The sequence below is a fragment of the Simochromis diagramma genome, unplaced genomic scaffold (assembly GCF_900408965.1).
Source record: "Simochromis diagramma unplaced genomic scaffold, fSimDia1.1 OVJJ01000419.1, whole genome shotgun sequence".
Taxonomy (NCBI): domain Eukaryota; kingdom Metazoa; phylum Chordata; class Actinopteri; order Cichliformes; family Cichlidae; genus Simochromis; species Simochromis diagramma.
Window position 1 is genome coordinate 2,944,336 of NW_024387244.1, and position 21,691 is coordinate 2,966,026.

General features: G+C 41.4%; 1 protein-coding gene across 2 annotated transcripts in view; it reads left to right on the plus strand.

The window, feature by feature from the left end:
* The window catches only part of cpamd8 (C3 and PZP like alpha-2-macroglobulin domain containing 8), a 46,255-nt gene that overhangs the window by 21,056 nt on the left and 3,508 nt on the right, over positions 1 to 21,691 (plus strand). The window contains exons 25-42 of one of the 2 annotated variants that reach the window (XM_040052631.1): positions 899 to 967; positions 1,055 to 1,211; positions 1,397 to 1,573; positions 3,013 to 3,094; positions 7,462 to 7,618; positions 7,900 to 7,974; positions 9,438 to 9,603; positions 10,301 to 10,387; positions 10,541 to 10,677; positions 10,826 to 10,981; positions 11,974 to 12,036; positions 16,025 to 16,287; positions 16,359 to 16,446; positions 18,811 to 18,885; positions 19,088 to 19,193; positions 19,588 to 19,698; positions 19,779 to 19,991; positions 21,439 to 21,510. In XM_040052631.1, the coding sequence (XP_039908565.1) occupies positions 899 to 967; positions 1,055 to 1,211; positions 1,397 to 1,573; positions 3,013 to 3,094; positions 7,462 to 7,618; positions 7,900 to 7,974; positions 9,438 to 9,603; positions 10,301 to 10,387; positions 10,541 to 10,677; positions 10,826 to 10,981; positions 11,974 to 12,036; positions 16,025 to 16,287; positions 16,359 to 16,446; positions 18,811 to 18,885; positions 19,088 to 19,193; positions 19,588 to 19,698; positions 19,779 to 19,991; positions 21,439 to 21,510 (2,254 nt within the window). Of the gene's footprint in view, positions 1 to 898; positions 968 to 1,054; positions 1,212 to 1,396; positions 1,574 to 3,012; positions 3,095 to 7,461; positions 7,619 to 7,899; positions 7,975 to 9,437; positions 9,604 to 10,300; positions 10,388 to 10,540; positions 10,678 to 10,825; positions 10,982 to 11,973; positions 12,037 to 16,024; positions 16,288 to 16,358; positions 16,447 to 18,810; positions 18,886 to 19,087; positions 19,194 to 19,546; positions 19,699 to 19,778; positions 19,992 to 21,438; positions 21,511 to 21,691 lie in introns of those variants that run through there. The other variant, XM_040052632.1, reaches the window with a different exon arrangement.

Sequence of the window (21,691 nt, forward strand, 5' to 3'; positions counted from 1 at the left end):
TGAGTGTTTGTTTTTGGGATTATCTGTGGGAGGTGCATGAATCACAATGGCATCACCAACAGCTGGAAGAAGGACCAGCTGGAAAGGAACTCTACCAGTAGGTTCACAAACCTATCCCATAAAAATTAAAATCTTTAACACTGTTAGCATGTTCATATGGGTTTTTATATATATATATATATGCTATGAGAGAAGTCAAAGCCATGGCTAAGAATTTTCACTTTGTACCTCTTTATGTACCAGTGACAGTCTTAAAAACACGGATTCAAACAGCCAGCGTGTCTATGAAGATACCATTATTTGGTAGTTGGTATCCTACTCTAAGACCAACGCAGAGTTTTCTGCTAAGACAACGGGACAATGAGAGCAAATTGAAATAGCATTGGGTTAACTTATAGCTTTATTAAACTTGCATGCATGAGAAAAGAGAGGGGGGTTTCTTTTCTACTTCCTGTATCCATTTTCTAAAAACTTCCCTGATGTTTTGGCTGGTTGGTTGGTGGTTAACCAGGACCAGGAGGGCACCTGCTTTGTAGCACACTAGTGGAAATCCCTTATTTTATTCAGTTTGAATGGGTACCATCCAGGCAGTGCCCACTGTGGATTTGGGACCTTTTCCATCTCCTGATCGTCTGGATGGATTTTGTGTCTTGCTTTAAGTAGCAAGAGAACCCACTTATGAATTATGAGACTGCAGATGCAGTCAAACAATAAAGGGGTGAGGAGGGAACTGAGTTCTTGGAGCATAGTTTCAGTAACAGATTAGCTGTCAGCTATCTTGGGTCTAATCTGTGTCAGTGTTTTTGTTGGTATCGTCTATTATGGGGCGAAAATAATGAAACATTTCAAGCAAATGCAGAATAATAATTACAAATAATTATTCCTGCGTTCCTTCCAGGTGGGCCATGGTTTACATCCAACCAATGAATCGGTCATCCTGCGATGGGCAGGCCAATTCACTGGACAGGTTTGACACTTTTATGACATCTTTGTTCCAACTCCAGGAAATTTCTTTAGAGATCATTTCTGTAAAAATACTTTTTTTCCCATCCAGGTGCGGCACATAGGCTTTTCTACAGGCTGGGGCTCAGTAGGGGAGTTCAAGATTTGGAGGAAGGAAGACTCTGATGACAACCACAATGAGGCTTTCACACTTGGAGTCCCACAAAACATGGTGCCTGGATCAGAAAGAGCTGCTGCATTTATGATTGGTAAACTGTTTTCTGGTTGGATGCTGATATATTCCATATACTATTATTACTTCCACCATTGTGTCATTTACATCTGAAAAAAAACTATTTTAGATCATGCAATCCTCAAGCGAATGGAACTAATATACAGCACATTTTGCAGTGTCAGTAATGAAGTGTGTTTGTGTATCTTGCTCTAATATCAGGTGATGTTATGGGGCCAACTTTGCATAACCTGGACAAGCTCTTGAGGCTACCCTTTGGGTGTGGTGAGCAGAACATGATCCACTTTGCCCCCAATGTCTTTGTTTTGAAGTATCTGCAGAAGACCAGGCAGCTCAGCCCTGAGGTTGAAAATGAAGCAACTGACTACTTACTTCAAGGTAAAGAAACTGAATCCTGACAAATCGCTTCCTTGGATCAGATATTCAGTATTTTCTTTTCCTCGCAGGTTAAATATGACCTCCTCGCTAAGACGAGCTCTGATGGTTTCTTTAGAATTATTTTTTCATGTCCAAATGTGCTTGAGCTGCCATCAGAGTATTTAAGATAAATAATATATTAACGAGATGCTGAGTTAACTCAGTAACACCAATATGGTGATTCTTAAACATATAGGATTACTTTCAGTACCACAGATTCTGCCATTTGTGCCCTCCCAAATACCCACCGATGTAAACCCAGTTAGAGACCAGCGCTTTAAACACAGGAACAAGGAAGTTATTTAAGTTCTTCGAGAGTGTGTCATGAATCTCAACAAGTCAAATCCTTTCTGGCATGAAGCTGCGCAAAGTGGCGTCATGCTCAAAGAAAGGAATGATTTCTAACAGTTTGCTGTTTTCTTAAAGTTATGCACCATAATTGGGCTGTCTGCAATCAACAAGAATATAGTTTACCTTGAATAACGGAGTTCATTTATCAGACAAAAAGTTTTTTGGCAGCGGAGGCTTAGACTGGCTGGGATTCAAAACTTTGAATCGTAACCCGAAACATAAAGGTTTATTCAGAGTTATCAAGATTAGTCTTTGTCCCTCGCAAAGATATAAAAGGAAAACTTCAACTTTAATAAATGTCAATAGGCTTTATTATTGTGCCACACAAGGACAGGTCACCCTGCATATATGTAAATTCAAGAGTTTGCCTTTGACACTGGGGCTGACCCTAAAACAAAGTGGAAATTCAGCTACCGAGTGTTTACTGTCTTAGGTACAGCAACAAATGTTTGAATATTGGTAAATTATTATATTGTGGGCTATTTTTCTTGTTCGTTTGTGTTTTTTAAGACCTGAAAACTATGCTGGATTCACCCTCTTGGAGGCAAGCACCAGAACATCTTTGCACAGTTTGCTTCGTTGCATAGTTGCAAGTGAAACCACTTGACTGCATATGTAAGAACACCGGGAGCATGTCCGAGCAAACGTTCTGTTTTCCTTCATTTATTTAGTCGCAGCACACTATGCACCACAGAGCTGGGTGAAGAATCAGAAATCAATGCCAAAAGAGAATTTCAGGGATCCAAGAATACCACAAATGTTATATTTTTGAAATGTATTTGAATTTTTTGGCTGCCTTTTAATATACCGTGTTTAGTTTCACTGCGTTGATTCTGGTCTGCCTGATCTTCCAAGCTCACACGGGCTAGTTAACATGGTGGTGCTTCTCCTGCACATTACTTTTATTCAGTGCACATTTCTGCAGTGGTGGATAAAAACGAAAAAAATACATCCACCTCGAGATTTATCAGCAAACCTGAAAAAGATGTACATAATTTCTGCGTGTTCTTAGGAACCAACCTTTCTTACAGTACTCTCTTCTCATCCAGGCTACCAGAGACAGCTGACCTACAAGCGGCGGGATGGATCATACAGTGCTTTCGGAGAGAGGGATTCCTCTGGCAGCATGTGGTAAGTAGCTGTAGGTGTAGTTGCTGAAATGTGCACAACACATACCATCTAAGCTATGCTTGGCTGTAGCCACATTCTTCAGCTTTCAGTGGGACATAGGTTGCCGGCCAAAGCAGTTTTTATCAAAACCTTCGTACGCTGTGCTCATATTAATCTATTCCTGTTGGTATGTTTAAATCTCTGAGTTTTTCCCTTTCGAGTGTTTACTGCATGTTTACACTGCCTGGAGGCAGGCAGGCAGACAACCATGTTAATATTTATAAAACTCAATTCGGTTGTCTCAATGGGGAGCTCCACTGCTTGTATTTTGAGGCCCACGCAGAATGTACATACCTCTGGTTGATTTATGAACTGAGGTGGGTATTGTGATATTTAGTAGAGCTAACACCGTGAAACAGCAGGTTACATAAATGACAGAGAATCATAAACAAACTGCATAATTGGATCCCTGAGGTAGGCAAAGTTGTCAAGATTTATTTGCAATTAATCAGGGTTCATATCCGTAGCACTGAGTGGACCCATGCTGCTTTGGCCCCACAAACAAGCTCTTAATGCCACTATTGGAGACAGTGTTATAAGTTGTCTGGAGCCACTTTACCAAAAAGGTTTTACCTTTTTTTGACATGGTCTAGAAAATAGAAATGGTGCATGTCTCCTTATGACTCACTACCTGGGTGTAATTGGTAACATTAAACCGCTGCTGAAAGCTCGAACTCTTCCCCTGATGACTGTGAGAGGATATGAGGATGTAACCAGCAGCGGTTTGGAGTTTTCCTTGGCACCCAGGGTAACAAGTGTGGGCTGTGGGCACAACACAGATGGACACAGATGGTGAACATTCAGTAAAACTGCATCAGACACTTTATGAATCCATCAACAACATGTTTGCATCCAAAACAAGCCCAGCTTTTGCTTCAGACTCCGGGTTCATGAGCAGAGCACTGCTTTACTGCCTGCTTAAAAGCAGCTGTAATGCAGTGTTAATGTATCCCAGGATGTGAAAATGTATCAGTATGGAAATTGACAGGGTTTAATGAAAATACAGAGCAGAATGACACGGGCTGGCAATAATGGTTAGGTGCGTAGCGCTAATTATCTCTGATGCCAAGGCCGTTAACAGTTCACAAACTGGGCTGAACGTTCGCTGACTTGATGTTGTGCAAAAGTAGAGAAACGCTGGCAAAGAAAGAAATTATGAGATGTGTTTCTGACCCTTTACCTCTTTCATTCTTATGGTGATAAGAATTAAAAGACCAATATTTTGCAAATACAAAAATATAGAGATAGAAGAAGCAAGTGATGACTTCACCCATTCATTCGCACTGGAGCTGAGTTTAAGCTGAGTGCAGGGCTGTCAAAAATAAAGCCCGGGGACCAGAATCGGCTCGGTAAAGACTCCAATCCGGCCCAGCTTTGGAAAATGTAAAGTAGGGCCTAAATTTTCAACTTTTATCTTAACTTTTAGAATTTTTTTTCTAATGATAAAGACATTCCCATGGCCATTCTTACTACACTGAAGTAATTAAGTAATAGTTAGCAATTAAAGGACCAAAAAGTTCTCCTATAGAAATTTCATTTTTTTACAGTGTCCACAGTTAAAACAATAAATAGGGCATTCCTTAGAATTAACAGACACCTGGGCAATGAGAAGCCACATCTTTTTCTGTAATTTTACACATTTCCTTTTTCCAATTCTTACCCCAAAGAGTTGTGCTGACAGATATTTTTCATTTACTTCAAGCAGAATTTCTTTATCATACAGAAAAACTGAGACATACAATTGAATTTGCACTTCTTTTTCTTATATTAAGATATCTCCAAGATTAAATGTGCATTTTAACCTCTATACACTGACAGAAAGGAGAGTTTCACTGATCCGACCCACATCAAAGTGATTTGTATGCGGCCCACAATGTAAAATGACTTCGACATCCCTGGCCTAGAAATTCGCTTTATGGTCCACACCATCTCTTCTGGTTGGAGCCAGGATCTTCCAAATATGGGAAGGGAGCTAGAGCAGACGAGTGCCACTTGATCCTGACTGGGGTGCATAGCTAATGTGTACACATTGTACTTAATGCCAAAATTGCCTTGTCAGTCTCTCTAGACCAGGCATGTCTTTTAAGCCAACCACGCCCCTAGAAATACCTCCTTTCAGGCCTGATATTTGCTTCATATTGGAATTAATTTCAAGATGATCACCAGCACACCGAATCGTATGAAGTGGGTTTAGCGAATGACATCACACGGACTTGTGGAACCAATTTACAGACTTACTATTTAATGAGAGAGGTTGACTCATTTTCATTTGGGGTCTATTGAAGGCAGAGATTCCTGTTTTGTTTTGTTTTTTTTAAGCCAGCACCTGGTGATATTGTACTTTAAAGTACTTCTGGATTGTCTTCAATTTAAGATGTGAAGCCCGTTCACTGACAACATCAGTTTCCCCTCATTTAATCCCTAATGTGACCTTTTACCCCTAAAAGTAATTGAAGCCTTGAACTTCATTTCAAACTAGAGGTATGAATTCACTATTCGGATACAATTACAAGATTTTTATATTCCCCCTGCACAATATTTTTAATATTCCAGGCAGACAGTAAATAAAACTTCAGAGTGAAGGCTGTCTTGCAAACTGCAATAAGCCTTCAAATTGTCTTGTATTCTTTAATTTTAGCTAAAAGAATAAAGCAAAGTTGTAGTAAATCAAAATGTGCTTTAAAAACTTGTTGCTTTTTCCTTATATAATTATCCTTAATAATAGGGTTTAGTTCTTGGCTCTACGTGTTGAGACCGGCATGTCATTTGTGTCTCGACCCAAAGATTGATCTGACAGCATTAGCAGGGTTACAGGCTGAATACCTGAGATTAAAAGAACTGATACACACTGCTGTATTAACTTAATATCTGTTTCCATTCCTGTGCCAAACCTGTATGTCAGTGTTTGTGTTGTCGCTTGCCTTCTGTTTGCAGATGTGTTGTAAAATATGTTTTAAAGTAAAGCCATTGACTGTGTTAACTATATGATATATATATAGTGAATCCAGGCTCGTTACAGTAACGATAAGCACTTTCTCTGAATCCACCTCGTAAAATTCTCCTTAACGCTTATCAACCTCAGCTTTATCATGGAGCACACCCATGTATTGTCTCAGAAAAGTCCTTTAGCTCTGCCCTTTGAAGCACGGGGCTGGATAAGTGTAGCTCATAGAGAGGATTTGGATGTGTTGAGTCAGAAAACAGGAGAAACAATAAGCGAAGGCGAGAGTCGTGAGATGGTGACCTTAGTCGTGGGGTGAGTGGTGGAAGTGAGCTTGTCTACTGCTTCCTTCCTTCTCCAAGCTAAATCATATTTACATTTTCCAGTACCTTTCCCTGAAGCCTAACATTTAAAGTCAGTGACACAATATCACTTAACATTATAAAAATTCCAGCGGACTTGTGGCTTCAGCCCTAGTTTTGTCTCTGGGGAGGAATAATCCAGGTTCCAACCACGGAAGATTTAATGTTTTTGGTTTATGAGTGCAAAGATCTTTTTTTCCAGTTCATCCCCTCTGGTACTCTTTTCTTGGAGTGTGATCTCACTTACAAGCTGCGTTGAGAAACTAGAGTGTGACCTGTTTGTTTATTCCGTTATTTCTCTCTTGTGTTTCTTTCTCTTTGTTGTAAACAGCTTACCTCATCCTGTGAGTCTCTTTTGGTAAGGGGGTGCTGTAATGGAATGTCTTGCTGTCACTGAGCAGTTGTTGGCCAGAGACTGCTGCTTTCTACCAGTACCGGGAGGTCTGTTGTTTATGGATGCGTGTATGTTTATTAGCTCAGCCGTGTCCCCCGGGGCTGACCTTAGCCTTTCTCCATTTCTCCCCTGGTTCTTCTCCACTGTGGCCCACTAAAGCCACAGCTCATAAACTCTCAGTTGCACTCCCAGGCCAACTGGATTCCCAACCTTCGTTCCTGATATTCATGTTTGTGTAAGTTTCGGAATGCTTTCGGGGAATCTTCGAATCACAACCAGAAACATACTTGATTGGCCCGTGTGCAATTTCACATTCCCAAGAGCACAGCTGCCGCATCCTGTAGCACTGATCAAACCCTGCCGCACCCATCTGCTCCCCTCCTTACTTCCTTGCTTTTTTCCATTTCATCAGCTCCATCTATACATACCAGTCCTCTTGGAAAACAACATCCCAACATTTATGGACGTCTCCATCAGCCCCTCTTCCCATTTGTTGACAGATAGAAAGAGTGTGGAAAAACGTCTCAGTCCACTGAAATAGTGATTCCATATGTTGTCAGAGACCTTTGATATCTTTTCCTTTCCCTTACCCGTCTTTTTTTCTCTCACCTCCATCTGTCCTTCCTCTAAGGTTGACAGCATTTGTGCTGAAGTCCTTTGCCGAGTCTCAAGGATTCATCTACATCGACCCCGATGAGCTTCATGCAGCCAAGTCTTGGCTCATCAAGCATCAGGGAGATGACGGCTCCTTCCCCGCTATGGGACGCATCCTCAACAAAGACCTGCAGGTAGGGCTGTGTCTACATAGATGTGAGGTGACAGATGTTTAATTTTCTGTGCTTGCAAAGCAGGAAGGGGTGTAAGAAGTCGATTGGATAGACAAGATGGATAATGGCATTGATTGAGAGGGCAATGATCACATAAATTTACAGCATGAACCTGGTGTCAGACTTCTTAGCTAAAGGATTTCTGGACCGATGAATACATTTAAAGTTTAACTATATTTATACTGCGGAGAAATGAGAGCCGAGATGTTATTAAGTGAAAACATGTCTGGTTTTGACCACAGGGAGGAATCCATGGGAAGATTTCACTTACAGCTTATGTGGTAGCAGCTCTGTTGGAGACAGGGATTACCACAGAGGTAAGCAGGCCAGCAACACTGAATGACACTGCAGACTATTTATTCCTCTCGCTTCACAGTTGCTCCTCAGGGGCAAACGAAATAGTGTTGAATTAGGCAGGCCTAAACAAACCCACTAAAACATGCTAAAGTTTCTCATTTTGACTAATACGTCACGTAAAATCAACTGCAGTGGTGTAAAATTTGATTCATGGTTTCATCCAGTCTCAAAGTGAGGTGCTTTACTTAATAAAACATACCTGCCCTATACTCCTAAAGTCCTTCCTCGCAGCCTGGGTCGTGTGTGGACGTATCGCTGCATTCCTCATAGTTGTGAAGATGGATGTGTTGGCAGTCCGCCTACTCAAATTTGTTATGCCCCAGTGCTGCTAATGTACCGTCTTATCACGTTTAGGACTACTTCAAAAGTTTCAGGCTGATGTGCAGAGACATTTGATTCCCATGAAAGACACCTCTGTTGCATTGCTCTCTTTCTGCCATCTGTTTTTTCCCTTTGTCCGTCCGCTTTGCTCTATTTTTTTCCCCACCTTGCTTTTTCTTTATTCTCCTACTAGTAGCCGCCCTCGATAAATAAACATTAGTGTTCACTAAAAGAAATGGAAAAGTTAGGAAAAGAGTCTTCTATGATCGTCCTCAGCGTGTGCTGGAAATTCCTTAAACATGAAAGCCTCCAAACCTCAGATTGTTTTTGTCTTTGCTCACCAATCGTCCAGATAGTTGACTCTTTATTTAGCATTTCCTCCGCCTGGCTCCTCTCCACCCATCTGTCTTTCCCCCCTTCCTCTCCTATCTCTCCCAGAAGGTTTCTTCAGAGAATCTGTGCTTTTACAACTGATAAAAACCAAAAAGGTATCCTTCACTTCAAAGCAGTACACCCCCCCCACCCCTTCAATTTCACTTAATTAAAAGATGACTGCTGCAATTACAGTGAGTGGCTCTGGAGGCCTATCATCGCATGGATGAGAGGGAAGGTCACGTCTGCATGAGATGAAAGTCACTCTCAACTTTTTAATGGCTAAAATGAGTGTTTATTCAATAACTACTGTCGTGTTTTTGGACAGAGCAGCCTCTAAAAAAACATTAGGTTGGTGATGATTTTGTGTGCGTGTGTTTGCATTGGGGACACGGGATTAAAAGTGTAGCAGTAGTTTCAATAAGTAAAAGCTATATCTGATGATCCTGGGATATAGAATTGCACAGACAGACCAAATCACTATAACCCACTCTGTTATTTGCAATGTAAACTATAGAGATTTTGTCGCAATGTTAACAGCGCATTAAATGTGAAATGTAAATTTCTGCTTCACCCATGAACAGCGGACATCAGCTATTAGATGTGAAATGTGCTTGTATCAAGGCATACAAATTCTAGATTCTAGAAAAATGTCTCTCTGCCACATTTTGTAAACTTTTGATCACACGTTCATCTGTGTTTGCCCTGTGGTCTTTCTTGTCTGGTCCAGGAAGAGAAAGTGGCGGTGGCTAAAGCCAAGGACTTTCTGGAAGGGAACACATACACTGCTGATGATCCTTACACTACCGCTCTGTCTGCGTATGCCTTGGCGCTGCTACGCAGTCCTTATGCCCCGCTGGCCTTGCGCCGCCTCAACCACATGGCTATCACCCAAGGTACCACTATGAGCAATACTGTTAGTAGTAGTAGTAGTAGTATTTTAAATCAGAACTTAACCAGGAAAATTGAATCAAGTATTTTTTTGTACCCACGACAATATTGCACGTTAAAATGTAGAGATTTAGATCTTCTTTGGTCAAATCTTTGTAGCAAAACAAAAGTATTACTGGTTTATATTTACAGCTTCCTGCTCACAATTTGAACAAGCAGTCAGGCTCAAACTATAGGAGAGCAGCTACTTTAAAACCAGCTGCTGCAGTATTCAGCAGCAGTTCGCTCCACCCCTCCCATTCCCCTTGTCTTTCTTATCTTATTGTTGATTTCCTTTGGCCATTTCCTTGTCTTCCTCTTGCCTGAAACGTTCTGCAAGTTTGGCAGATTTAACAACGTTGCAGGCGTCAGGGGGAGTGGGGCTCTTCCTTGATAGCAATAATTTTATTCCCCAGGTACAGTAAAGGCATAGGGTGGGGTAGCAAAAGGATAATCAGGATAATGATCCATGAAATATCTAGCATAGTTAGTGAGCCCACAGTGAGCTAATGTGTTGAACTTTGCTTGTTTCACTTTGTCTTTGGGCTGGCACCGTCCCCATTCTGGTGGATGTTTTCTTTTAGTTTTTATCAAAGGAGATTGATGGAAGGAGCGGTGAGTCGTTACCCCTGCCTGTCTGTTTCACCTGGTTTGTCTTTATAGATGGACTAACCCACTGGAGTTTAACTGGGAGCACAATGACAGATGAAGACACTTTCATGGGCTTCAGTGATGGCCTCGCTCAGTCAGGTATATTGTACATCTGCAGAATAGCTCCTGCCTGTGTAATATAATGCAAAGGAGGTGACAGCACAGTACTATACACTAGCTTTGAATTAGCCTCTGTCAATAAAAACACACTGAGAAAATATACTGCCCTTCAAAATCAGTTTTTATTTGTAGTGGTATCAGCAGAAGTGGAGATGACCGCGTACGGTCTTTTGACCTACACGCTGCTGGGGGATGTGGCATCTGCCCTACCCGTCGTCAAATGGCTCTCCCAGCAAAGGAATGCCTTGGGTGGCTTCTCCTCCACACAGGTACCTCTGTTTTTCTTTTCTGTATTTTGTTGTAGATTAAATTAACTATAAGTAATAAATGACAGCAAACTGTCTTTCAGTGTTATGGACAGTTACTACTAAAGTATAAATTGTTAACTTGGTGCTTCTTGAAAACCCCCTGTGCCAGGACACATGTGTGGCTCTGCATGCTTTGTCGGAGTATGCCATCCTGTCTTATGTCGGAGGGGTAAACCTCACTATCTCTCTGGCCTCCACCAACCTTGACTTCCAGGAGACCTTTGAACTCAATAGGGACAACAAGAAGCTCCTCCAGAGTGCCAAGGTAACCTGAATACATGGTCTAGTTTAATGTCAAGGCTGTTCAGCATTTTTGCACACAGGTCATGAAGGAAAATGAAGAAGTTGTCCTTACGCACATGTACCACACAGCAGGATATACACACATCTAGTTTAGGCTAGCGTGGTCACACACACACAACACCCACTCGGTCGCTGTGAATCCTTCTGACAATAAACAAGCTATCCTCATGTGGGAGCAACAAAGGACGAACTCTGCAATAGCTAATGTCTTGAAAAGTCTGGAACTGCAGTGCGGTGTGTGAAGATGACCTAATTTGACAGCGCTTTATCAAAAATGAAATCCCTTAATCATTACCAGTACTTGAGGTGGTAAATCCTCCTTAAGAGAACCCAGTGCACTTTAATGCAGTTTAGGAGCTGTGATTGATGAGCAGTTATGTACCAGAGCCACACACCGGTATTAAACATTAATCCCCGTTTCCGTGTTCAACTGTGCAGTAGCCAGGACCTTTTGATACTGCCAAACCATACCAGGCTTAACTGGGCCGGATTTCCCAAAAGCACCTTGTTGGTCTGTTGATTTAATAACTGGATTTATTACAAACCTGACAGCTTGGGCATGAACTACCTTGGCCAGAGCACTGTGGTGTCAGGTCAGCACTACTCTGTGTGCGTGTGTGTGTGTGTGTGTGTGTGTGTGTGTGTGTGTGTGTGTGTGTGTGTGTGTGTGTGTGTGTGTGTGTGAGAGAGAGAGAGAGAGAGAGAAAGCGCTCCATCAGCCAGCTGGAGTGGTTCAGGTGAGAGTTCAGTAGGTTCTCTCTGCCAGGCATATTCCTCCACTGTGATTAGTAGTGTCATCTTAATTGGGGCAATTAAGGCCTGCTGGTTAGTAGCCAGGGAACCACAAGTGGCAGTGTAGCAGCCTACAGCATTCATTCACTTGATAAATGACTCATTCACCTCTCTCTGCCCCCCTGACTCTCTTTGTTTCTCCTCTCTCTCCCATTTTTTCAGATCCCCAGTATCCCCACAGGCCTTTTCGTCAGCGCTAAAGGAGAAGGCTGCTGTCTCATGCAGGTACTGTGCTACTACAGACACAGGCTCACACAAACACACATTTGCATTCTTGAAAATTGCCCAAAATTGAACTTTAATGCAATGCTTATTTCAGTGACTCACAGCAACACTCTGCCAGTAGGGGAGAGGCTCCATAACGCCTCAAATTCCAACATGAAATTTGAAATGATCTGGCATAATTTGGCCAGTTGTTTTGGGGTGTGTTGATCCCTGTTGTCTCTCCCTGTCTTGTCACAGACAAACAAAAGCCCCTTTTATAAACAGAAAGAGTTATTTTTCTTTGTAGACGATGGCCGTGCCTCTCTTCTTATCACTCATACTCAAACATGTGTCTGCTTTAAAACTAAACAAGTTGTAAATGAAAAAGCATGTGCGATCAAAGATGTTTACAGTCCCATTTTCCGAATCCTGTATTTGAAATCTGACTTGATTTGAACGAGGCACTAGAGGATGTGGTGGTCGGCTTCCAGCTCTCTCCCCTCTGCACGGTTCCCACACACAAACATGTTTTTTTTTCTTCACACCTCTCTCCCTCTCTGCTTTCCCCATATCCACACCTCTCCGTGAGTCAACACACCTCTCTGTCAGCCCCTGGGGCCAGCAGCACCTGGGCTCTAATGAAATACTTGAGCGGTCCTGCCTGTGTATGTGTTTGTAGGCATGCAATGAGTATGTGCAGTTGCCTCAGGAATATCATTTAGCAGCTCTGCTAGGGTCTCGGGTAACACTGAATGATTTATCAGAAATGTGGACAGTTCTGTTGAGAATAATCTTCTGTGAAATGAAAACGAGCATCAAAGCAGTGAATTGTCCGCAGGCTAAAATACAAGCTGCTGAATGCATTTCTGTTGTCCACAGAATATGATTTGCAGTTTATACTTTAAAGACCTTTTCTGCTTTCACTTTTTGATGTTAGAGGTTATAAAAGAAGGCGTCAAATTTTTAAACATTTTGTTACTTTTTTTTATTTTACTGACCGTGTTGGTATTTTTTTTTAAAAAGTAAAGCTTCCATCCAAAAAGTGAAATAATTTGGTTGAAAACAAAAGGCTTCACCTAGATTTACTGTAAGATCAAAGTTAATAAAGAGGAAATAATCAGATTTCACTTTTTTAGAATAAACTTGAAATACGACAAGGACTACTAATCAAGATTTAATATCCGGATCACAAAGGAGCATTTGAAGTCTACAAGACCAACAGGTCACAGTCATACTACTGGCTTTATGAGACAGAACTGTTCTTAGGCATCAACGTTTTTCAGTTAGCATAAGGCACCTCGAGGAATAATAATATTACTATTTGCATTTATCATTAAACCTGTGGTATGGAAAAAGTGGTTGTTAGATTCAACCTGAGGGGAGCGTGAATGTCGATAACATCTTTAATGGTTGTCCATTAAGCAACATAATGATACAGGGGAAAGTTGGGGAAATACTAAAGTCAGCAGGCTTCATGAAATATGTGAGCTTTTACCATAATTTGGAAAATAGTTGCAAAATGATGGAAAAATGCAGTCATGGTAAAAATAAAGTACACTCACTTTCACTTCTAAGAGCTTACGCAACAGGACATAACGACATTCTGTTCCTTGGAAGGTCTTAAAATTGCGTAAACACAACCTCAGATGAACAACAAAACATGATGTATTACATCCGTCATTATTTAATCAAAAGCCAAAATGAAGAAGCAGTATGTGAAAAATGAAGTACACCTTTACTCCTTCCACGGGAATTAAGAAGGTGCTGCTAATCAGATGCAGTTGATTACTTGATCATCAGCAAGTGTGACCATGTTTGTAAAAGCAGAAGTTTTGGCAGTTTGGAGGTCTGGAGCATTCAGGTGTGTTCACACAATGCCAGGAAGAAAAGTAATCAACAGTGATCTTGGAGAAGTAATTGTAGCTCCCCATCAATCTGGAAAGGGTTAGAAAACCATTTCCAAACAATCTTAAGTCCATCATTCTCCAGTGAGACATATAATTCACAAGTAGAAAATTTTTTAAACAATCTTCCCAGGAGTGAACATCCCAGCAAATTTGCTCCAAGATCTGACTATTCATTTCTCAGGGAAACAGTCCAAAAGTTGAGAGGTACATCTCAGACTCAATAGACCTCCGCTAGCATGTAAATGTTAAAGTTCGTGGCAGTACAGTTAGAAAAGGACTACCGTATTTTTCGGACCATAAGGCACACTGGATTATAAGGCGCATTAAGCGAAACAAAACAGTCAGATAAGTCAAACTTTACTCAACTCATTCTTCTTGCTTCCTCCACTTCTGTACCATTGATTCATTAATGTTGAATTCTTTGCCAGCTGCTCTATTCTCATGTTACTGCAGTATATTAATGACTAACCTCATACTGTTGATGGATTATCTCAGTTGTTTTCCTGACTGAAGTTTGGTCCGTTTACAGCATCCTGCCATGCGATTGCATTTGTCTCTAACCATCGGGAACCCTCAGGTTAACTTTTATCGAGTGGTAAAAAGTTAGCGTTCATCCTCCAGCTTCACTGTGTTTGTGTTATGCTAACATAGCTGTGTCGCTAGCGATCACGTAGCACATCATTATATACCAGCTAGCCCAACTTCAGTAACCCTGCAAAAGTGCTGTTTAGTTTTCTGTCTTGATTTATGTTGGAAGTGATAGCAGAGCTGTACCTTTTAATTTTTTCAGAAATCTCTCAGTCAGTCAGTGCTATATCGTGTTTAGGTGGAAACTAGCGAGCTAACTTATGCTAACTCTAACTCCATTAAATTTAATAAATTCTGTTTTCATGGATGCCTGGATGTTAAACTTAATTGTTACACCTGGTAAAGCAGCAACGCTGATCATTTTATTAAAGATGAAAGAATTTAGACAGTTTTTAACTCTCAGTGATGCCGCAGTGTTCGTGCGACTTTGGGACCTGAACCCAGATTACTCCGCGAGGCTCCTGACTACGGTAAGCCCTAATGCTCCGACAATCCATCAACCGGTGCGGCTTCGTAGCTTACCAAAGTCGTGCTAAAACATTTTTGACAGGTTTTTTTGAGCACCATGTACAACATAAAGTTGGTTCGAGGTCAGTAAACAGAACCAGAAGTCATACATAAGGCGCACTGGATTATAAGGCACACTGTCGATTTTTTGAGAAAATTAAAGGATTTTAAGTACGCCTTATAGTCCAAAAAATAAGGTAAACAAGTGTGGCCTATTTGGAAGGGTTGCCAGGAGAAAGTCTTTTCTCTCTAAAAAAGCATGGCAGTACAGCTTACATGTATGTTTGCAAAATTCACCCAACATCTGGAACAATGTCCTTCGGATGAAATGATACCAAAATGGAGATGTTTGACCCTCATGTACAGCACCATGTTTGAAGAAACCCACGTACAGGATAAACTCATATTGTAGATCATTGGTTAAATGATCGCCAAACAATATTTGTTTATGCAGACCTGCCGTAACTGTGGGGGGCTAGTCCAACCGGAATAGTATGGTGGGGGGAGTTTTGTTCTTCCGGTACTACCATTGTGTTTTGTCGTGTGCTGGAGTACGCATTAAAGTTTTACAGCGGACCAACATCCAGAGTGATCATTGGCTCGTCACATCACACGAGAGTGCTACACATACCAAGTGTTACGCACGGTGGTGGCGAGGTGATGACTTTGGCTTGTTTTGCAATCACTGAATCAACCATGAACTTTTTTGTATACTAAAGTATTCTAGCGTCACATGTGAGGTGGGGTGTGTTCACACTCGACTTCTTGGTCTTGGCTTTGCTTTTATTAAAAAAAAAAAAGAATCACCTGTGTTGTTGGTCATCTGAGTTTGTATGTACCTCATTTTAAAAGGTGCTTTTATTATGTCCTGATAAGTAAAACCTTAGGATTGACAGAGGTTGTGCTTTCTTTCTACTATAACTGTAGCTCAGTGGTACAGACCCTGAAGCCACATTGCTAGCGTGCCTGATTTTCACAAGTATCTCCTTCTCTCTGTGTGTCTGTAGATCGACGTGTCTTATAATGTACCTGACCCAGTTTCCAAGCCAGCCTTTCATCTCAAGGTGGATCTGAAAGAGCCTTTTCAGGAACGAAACCTGCAGCCCCTCTCCTCCTCCTCCTCTTCCCGTCATTCTACTTCACGATCCCGGAGCCGCGCTGACAACCGCTCTGAGCTTAACTGGAAGCGACGGGCACCCATTGACGATGATGACCCAGCAGCCCACCAGGACAAATTGGATTATCACATCTCATTAGAAGTTTGTGCAAGGTAAATGATTACCACACACTTACACACAGAGCTGGGGAAAAACATGTATTCATCGCCAATCCTTTGTCTAGGTGGCTTCATTCAGGCTCGTCTAACATGGCTGTCATAGAAGTACCCATGATTTCTGGTTTCCGAGCAGATGTCGAAAGTCTAGAGCGGGTATGTAATCGCACATGACCACACTTTAAAAGAGGCATTTAGCATTTAGCCATAGTGACTGACATATTGCTGGACAGGCAGGTAATCAGGTAGTTGACTAAACTGAAAAGAAGGTAGAAAGAGACAGATGCATCTTGAGGCCATTTAACAATAATGAGTATGTCATGGAATTGATCAAACCCCTTTGCAAACACCACGCTCACACGCTTCACAACCAAACAGGATGCAACATTTAATTCACTCACATAAACAAACACACACATTTGAGATATTGTTGGGTTTTAGCGTAAATAGCACAGTGAAGCATTCTGTCCCGTGTTGTTTGACAGCACAGCTCCGGAAAACATCCTTCAGATAGAGGCAGGTCATTTAACTACTGCATGTTATGCAATATGTGCTGCTGAAATGTTATATTCATGTGTCTGCATGTGTGTGTATGTGCCTTGCTGATGGGGATCATTTTTAACTTGGAGGTTAAAAGTCGTCAGGCCTCTCTGGGCTTACGAGACCGTAGACATACACTTCACTAGGCCATGTGGGGTACATAGAAAACTTGTAAAGTGTAGAGTTGACAGACAGCATTATGCTGGATGGATGAAATGAGTAATGGAGAGTAAGGTAAATTTAAGGGCTGTATCAAGGTCAGCCCTCCAGCCACCAATCTGAAACTTGTCCCTCATTACTAGACGGTTATAGGGCTAAAGTCTGCAGGCTTCCACCTCCAAAAGAGCCACCTCTCTGGCTACCTGGAGAGATGTAAAACACGCATACTCATACACACATAGTACTGTGAGTATATCAGTCATGACTGACCCTGAGTTGTAGTGGCTAACAAGCTCAGTTTACACCCCTGGAGTTTTACTGCTGCCTGCCCGACTGCCACTTGCATTCCTCAGTTTATGGTGGCAAGCTTGGCTTCTGCAGTGATGTCTAGTTGCATTCATTGATGCTGCAGTACTGAATGATTAGTCCAGTGACTGACTGGAAGCTGCCACAGCCGTGGCCTCTTATCACCCAATATAATGAGCTTTCTTTAACAACCCAGGGCACTTTGGGGGTATAACATTTGAGCAATGGGAGTTCATGAGCAATTTTTGGTTATTATATAGACAAACAATGCTTTCGTAAACAGTGTGTAAGTGCGTGTGTCGTGGTGGCGCCAGCTCAGGCTGAGCACCTCATAAACCCCTGCTGTCCAAAGGCTGCCACCTCTGACAGAATGAAAATCCCCCGGTGGGGGGAATTAACTGCTGGCTCTCTATGCACACACTCTGATTCTTAGTAAACAGCATCCTCGTCGGTCATTCATACCGTCCTAATTATTAGACCGTAACAAAAGCCAGGCCTGCCTATTTCAAATTCTTCCTTCCATATTTAGTGGTGAGTCGAATACAATTCTATTGCAGAGACAAATTTTTGTGACTATTAAGTTACGTACAGGCGAACGTGACACGTGGCAACAGTAACGTTGCATTCGCAAGGGGATGATGAATACAAAAATCCCAAGAATACTGATGTTAAATGTTTTTTAAAAACATATAGACATGAAAATTGCTCCTTCTGTGGTGATGTTAATGCAAAGTTTCATTCATATTGCCCCAGGGTACATACAGGAATATATACATACAAACCCTATGATCATTATAGTAAGATGTTCATGTAAACATGATTATTTGTGCATTAGAAAAAGCCTTTCTGAGTCTTTTTCATTTTCCACTGTGGACATGACTTCATGATAGAGTGGGTATGGTTTGCATTTCTGTTGTTGCTCACACATGCCACACAATAATAGAAATTCTTTATATTCACTACAGTCATAATCTGTACAAGCAGAAAAGGGAGCATTTTAGTTAAATAATAATATCCTAGATGCACTGCAGTGTAGTGGTCACGGGGTTAACATAAGAACTGTGGGTTTTCTTTCATGTTTGACATATTATATTTACTGGTCTGTGTACGGTAAACCTCGGTTGGCATGAGGTGGAGCTGTCCAGACTGCTGTGGTGCTGATTACTGCTAATGTCCATTGTTAATGACTTCTCTGCATGTTCATATATAAATACTGGAGCCGTACATGTAGCTGACTTAGCTGGATGCCATGCATTATGCGTTTTTAAATTGACATTTTATAATCTTACTCGACTGCAATTTTAGAAAATCTAAACACGTTTTTATCAGGATCTGATAAAAAGGACCTTTAATTCTTCTCAATAGGTACAAAGGCAAGAGATATTCACAAACCCCTTCCAGCATTATAAAATCAACGTTATTAAACTTTTACTATTTTAAATGAGAATGTCAAGAGATCGAGGTTAATATTTGCGTATGAAGCTTGATTTCTTTATGTACTGTGCTGGTCAACAGCTGCTTATGGACAAGAGAGTCGGTCTGAAGAGATATGAGCTGAATGGGAGAAAAGTGTTGTTCTACTTTGATGAGGTGAGTGCAATCGAAATTCTTGATTGCTGCGTCTGATTTTGCACACCTGTTGCATCACTGTAAACACAAGATAAAAAGAACCTCTGATTTATTTATTTGGTTTTTTTAAGCAGGTTTAATAATACCCATGTTTGTGTCTGTATTCATGTGTATGTGGGCTAGGGTGCTTTCATAAGTCTTTCTCTGTTTCGACCTTTTGTAGATTCCCAGCCAGTGTATGACGTGCGTGGCCTTCCAAGCTGTCAGGGAGTACATTGTGGGCAAGACGGCGCCTGTTCCGGTCAAGATCTATGACTACTACGAACCAGGTGTGCCTCTGATGAATATTTTAACCCTTTAAAGCCTGAACTGTGAAATAATTGCCATAAAATTCATATTATTTGAAACTGGAGTGTTTATTGAACCTTTTGACAATAAATAAATACATATTAGTATGCATGTATCATATTTGCTACATTCTCCATTTTTTTTTTTTGGAGTTTATTGCTTAAATATATTGTCTGATATATTAAGACTTTTTTAATAGGGGAGAAAATCACACTGATGATGAAGAAGTCTTAAAAACTCTGGGCATTAAGAGCTTAAGTGCTCCTCTTTAAGGAGTTAAACAATTTTTTTTTATGACCTACTAATGGTGAGCTTCATTGTTTCATGTGTGTGGATGTGTGAACATGCTCGTGTGGGTCTGTGCTTGTCGTGCAGCTTTCGAGGCTACCCGGTTCTACAATGTTAGTGAGAGCAGTCCACTTGCACGGGAGCTGTGTGATGGACCTACGTGCAATGAGGTGGAAAGTTCAACCAATCAGTGGATAGGTGAGAAACATGTGCAGCGCTCCTAAAAGTGTGGAAAGGCCTCACTTTCATGAATCTAATGAAAAATTCTGTTTCTGCAGGTTTTGTGCAGGCGAACCAGTGCAACAATGTGTTTGGCTGTCTGGAGGAGGAGCGGTTTGAGCGCTGCACGTGCTACAGGGATTGCGGTTACGATGGGGATCCTGTTTGTGGGTCAGATGGGCAGCTCTACCAGAACCAGTGTCAGATGGAGGTCTTTGCCTGCAGAAATGGCACAAGAATCAAGCAGGTTCCGTTGTCCCAGTGTCCAGACGGTAAGAGCTCTGTCATCACGCATCATCTCATCTGTTCACAGATTCTGGACCTCTTTGTTTAACCTTAGTTTTTTTTATTTTTTTTTAAAAATGCCTCTAATAGTGATGTTTGCACAATACCATAGCCAAGCTGCAGACCAAAGACTCTCCCAAATCCTGGATTTGTAGTGATTAAAATAGGTCTGGTTCCTGTTGACATTTGTTTCCACCCAATGGCTGAACAAACATTTGAGCAATCACAGTTTAGGCAGTGGTAAGAATAGATCCGTCATGTCTGTTCATCAAAAATGTATTTCAAGTTTTTGCAAGTCCACATGTTAAAAAGTTGTGAAAACATCCTCTGCCAAGTTCAGTATCAACAGGAAATGTCACAGACCAGATTTATACCTGACTCGCATCACAAAGGTTGGCGGAATGAATGATCCAAAACTACTGTTAAATTATTGTGTACACGTCCACATTTCTCTCTGTTCTGGAAGAGAAATGTCACAGAAATAGACAAATTTCAGTGAATATAAAGCATGTGTCATTTCATTTCTCTATACAGTTAGTGGTCTGTGGCTCTCGGGCATTAACAGCGTGCCCCAGTGTATTTTTCCTTAACTGTATATGTTTTTCCCAACTCTCATTGTAGGTTAATGGAATACAGTCGCTTGGGCTCATATGAATGTGTAATCCTCATTTTTCCCTTTATTTTTATTTGCGTCTGTTCATGTACACATGCCTCTGTGTGTGCAGTGATCTGAGTTTGGGAAACAGCTGTTCAGGTGTTGAGCTGATTACTGAATGAGTTTGTTTTTTTTTTGGGGGGGGGGGGAAAAACTACCCATCGCACCCCAACCCCCCACCCCCACCCCCACCATCCTCTCTCACTCGCTGCTGTATTACAGGGCTCCCTCCAAATGACAGAGTGCTTTTGTCCAGCCTTTGAAATCCTTGTCACATTCCTTTCCGACGCACAGCCCAACAACAAAGGAGCCTTCATGTTGTGGAGCAGATTGGGAAAAGGCATAGACAAAACTGTGGTGGGAAAAGACCTCAGTTTGTGCCAAGTCGTTCATGCTAGAGATTATCAAAAGGATTGTATTTTTTTGTTTAGGGCCCTCTGACCTTGTTTGTTTGTGTACAGTTGTGCGAGGGAGATTCATGCCACCGTTTCCCAGTTTTGAAAAGGAAAAAGATATGATTTGCTTCCACACATGGCCTCCTGGCCATGCTTTGGCCCCTGCTATTTTTGGATAGATAGAATTTAGTGCGAGCCTCTGTTCAGACTGAGTGTGCATCATTGTCTTGCCAAGAAGTGTTGCTCAGTGGGGTGGATAATGCTTCTGGCCAGTATTTAGATTATGCAACAATGAAACTCTGTTGAATTCATTACTTGTTTTTTAGGTGCTGTGGCAGCCACATAAATGTGAATAATCTAACATGTGTCTGTTTATACTTCCAGTGAAGACCACGGAGGACAGGCAACCAATAGTGAGTCAGGAAACTGAGCAACCCTCAGTGCCTGTACACACAGGTAGCCTCCCATATCACACCTTTTCCCCACTTACACAGCTTTGCATTCTTTCATCTCCTCTCTGCACTTTCTAGGCATTTTTTCTCAAACTCATAGTTTGTCTTAGAGACAAAGCTTTGCTTTTTTTTTTCTTATTTTCCTTCATTATTTACATGTTTTAAAGACCCGAAAGCAAATCTAA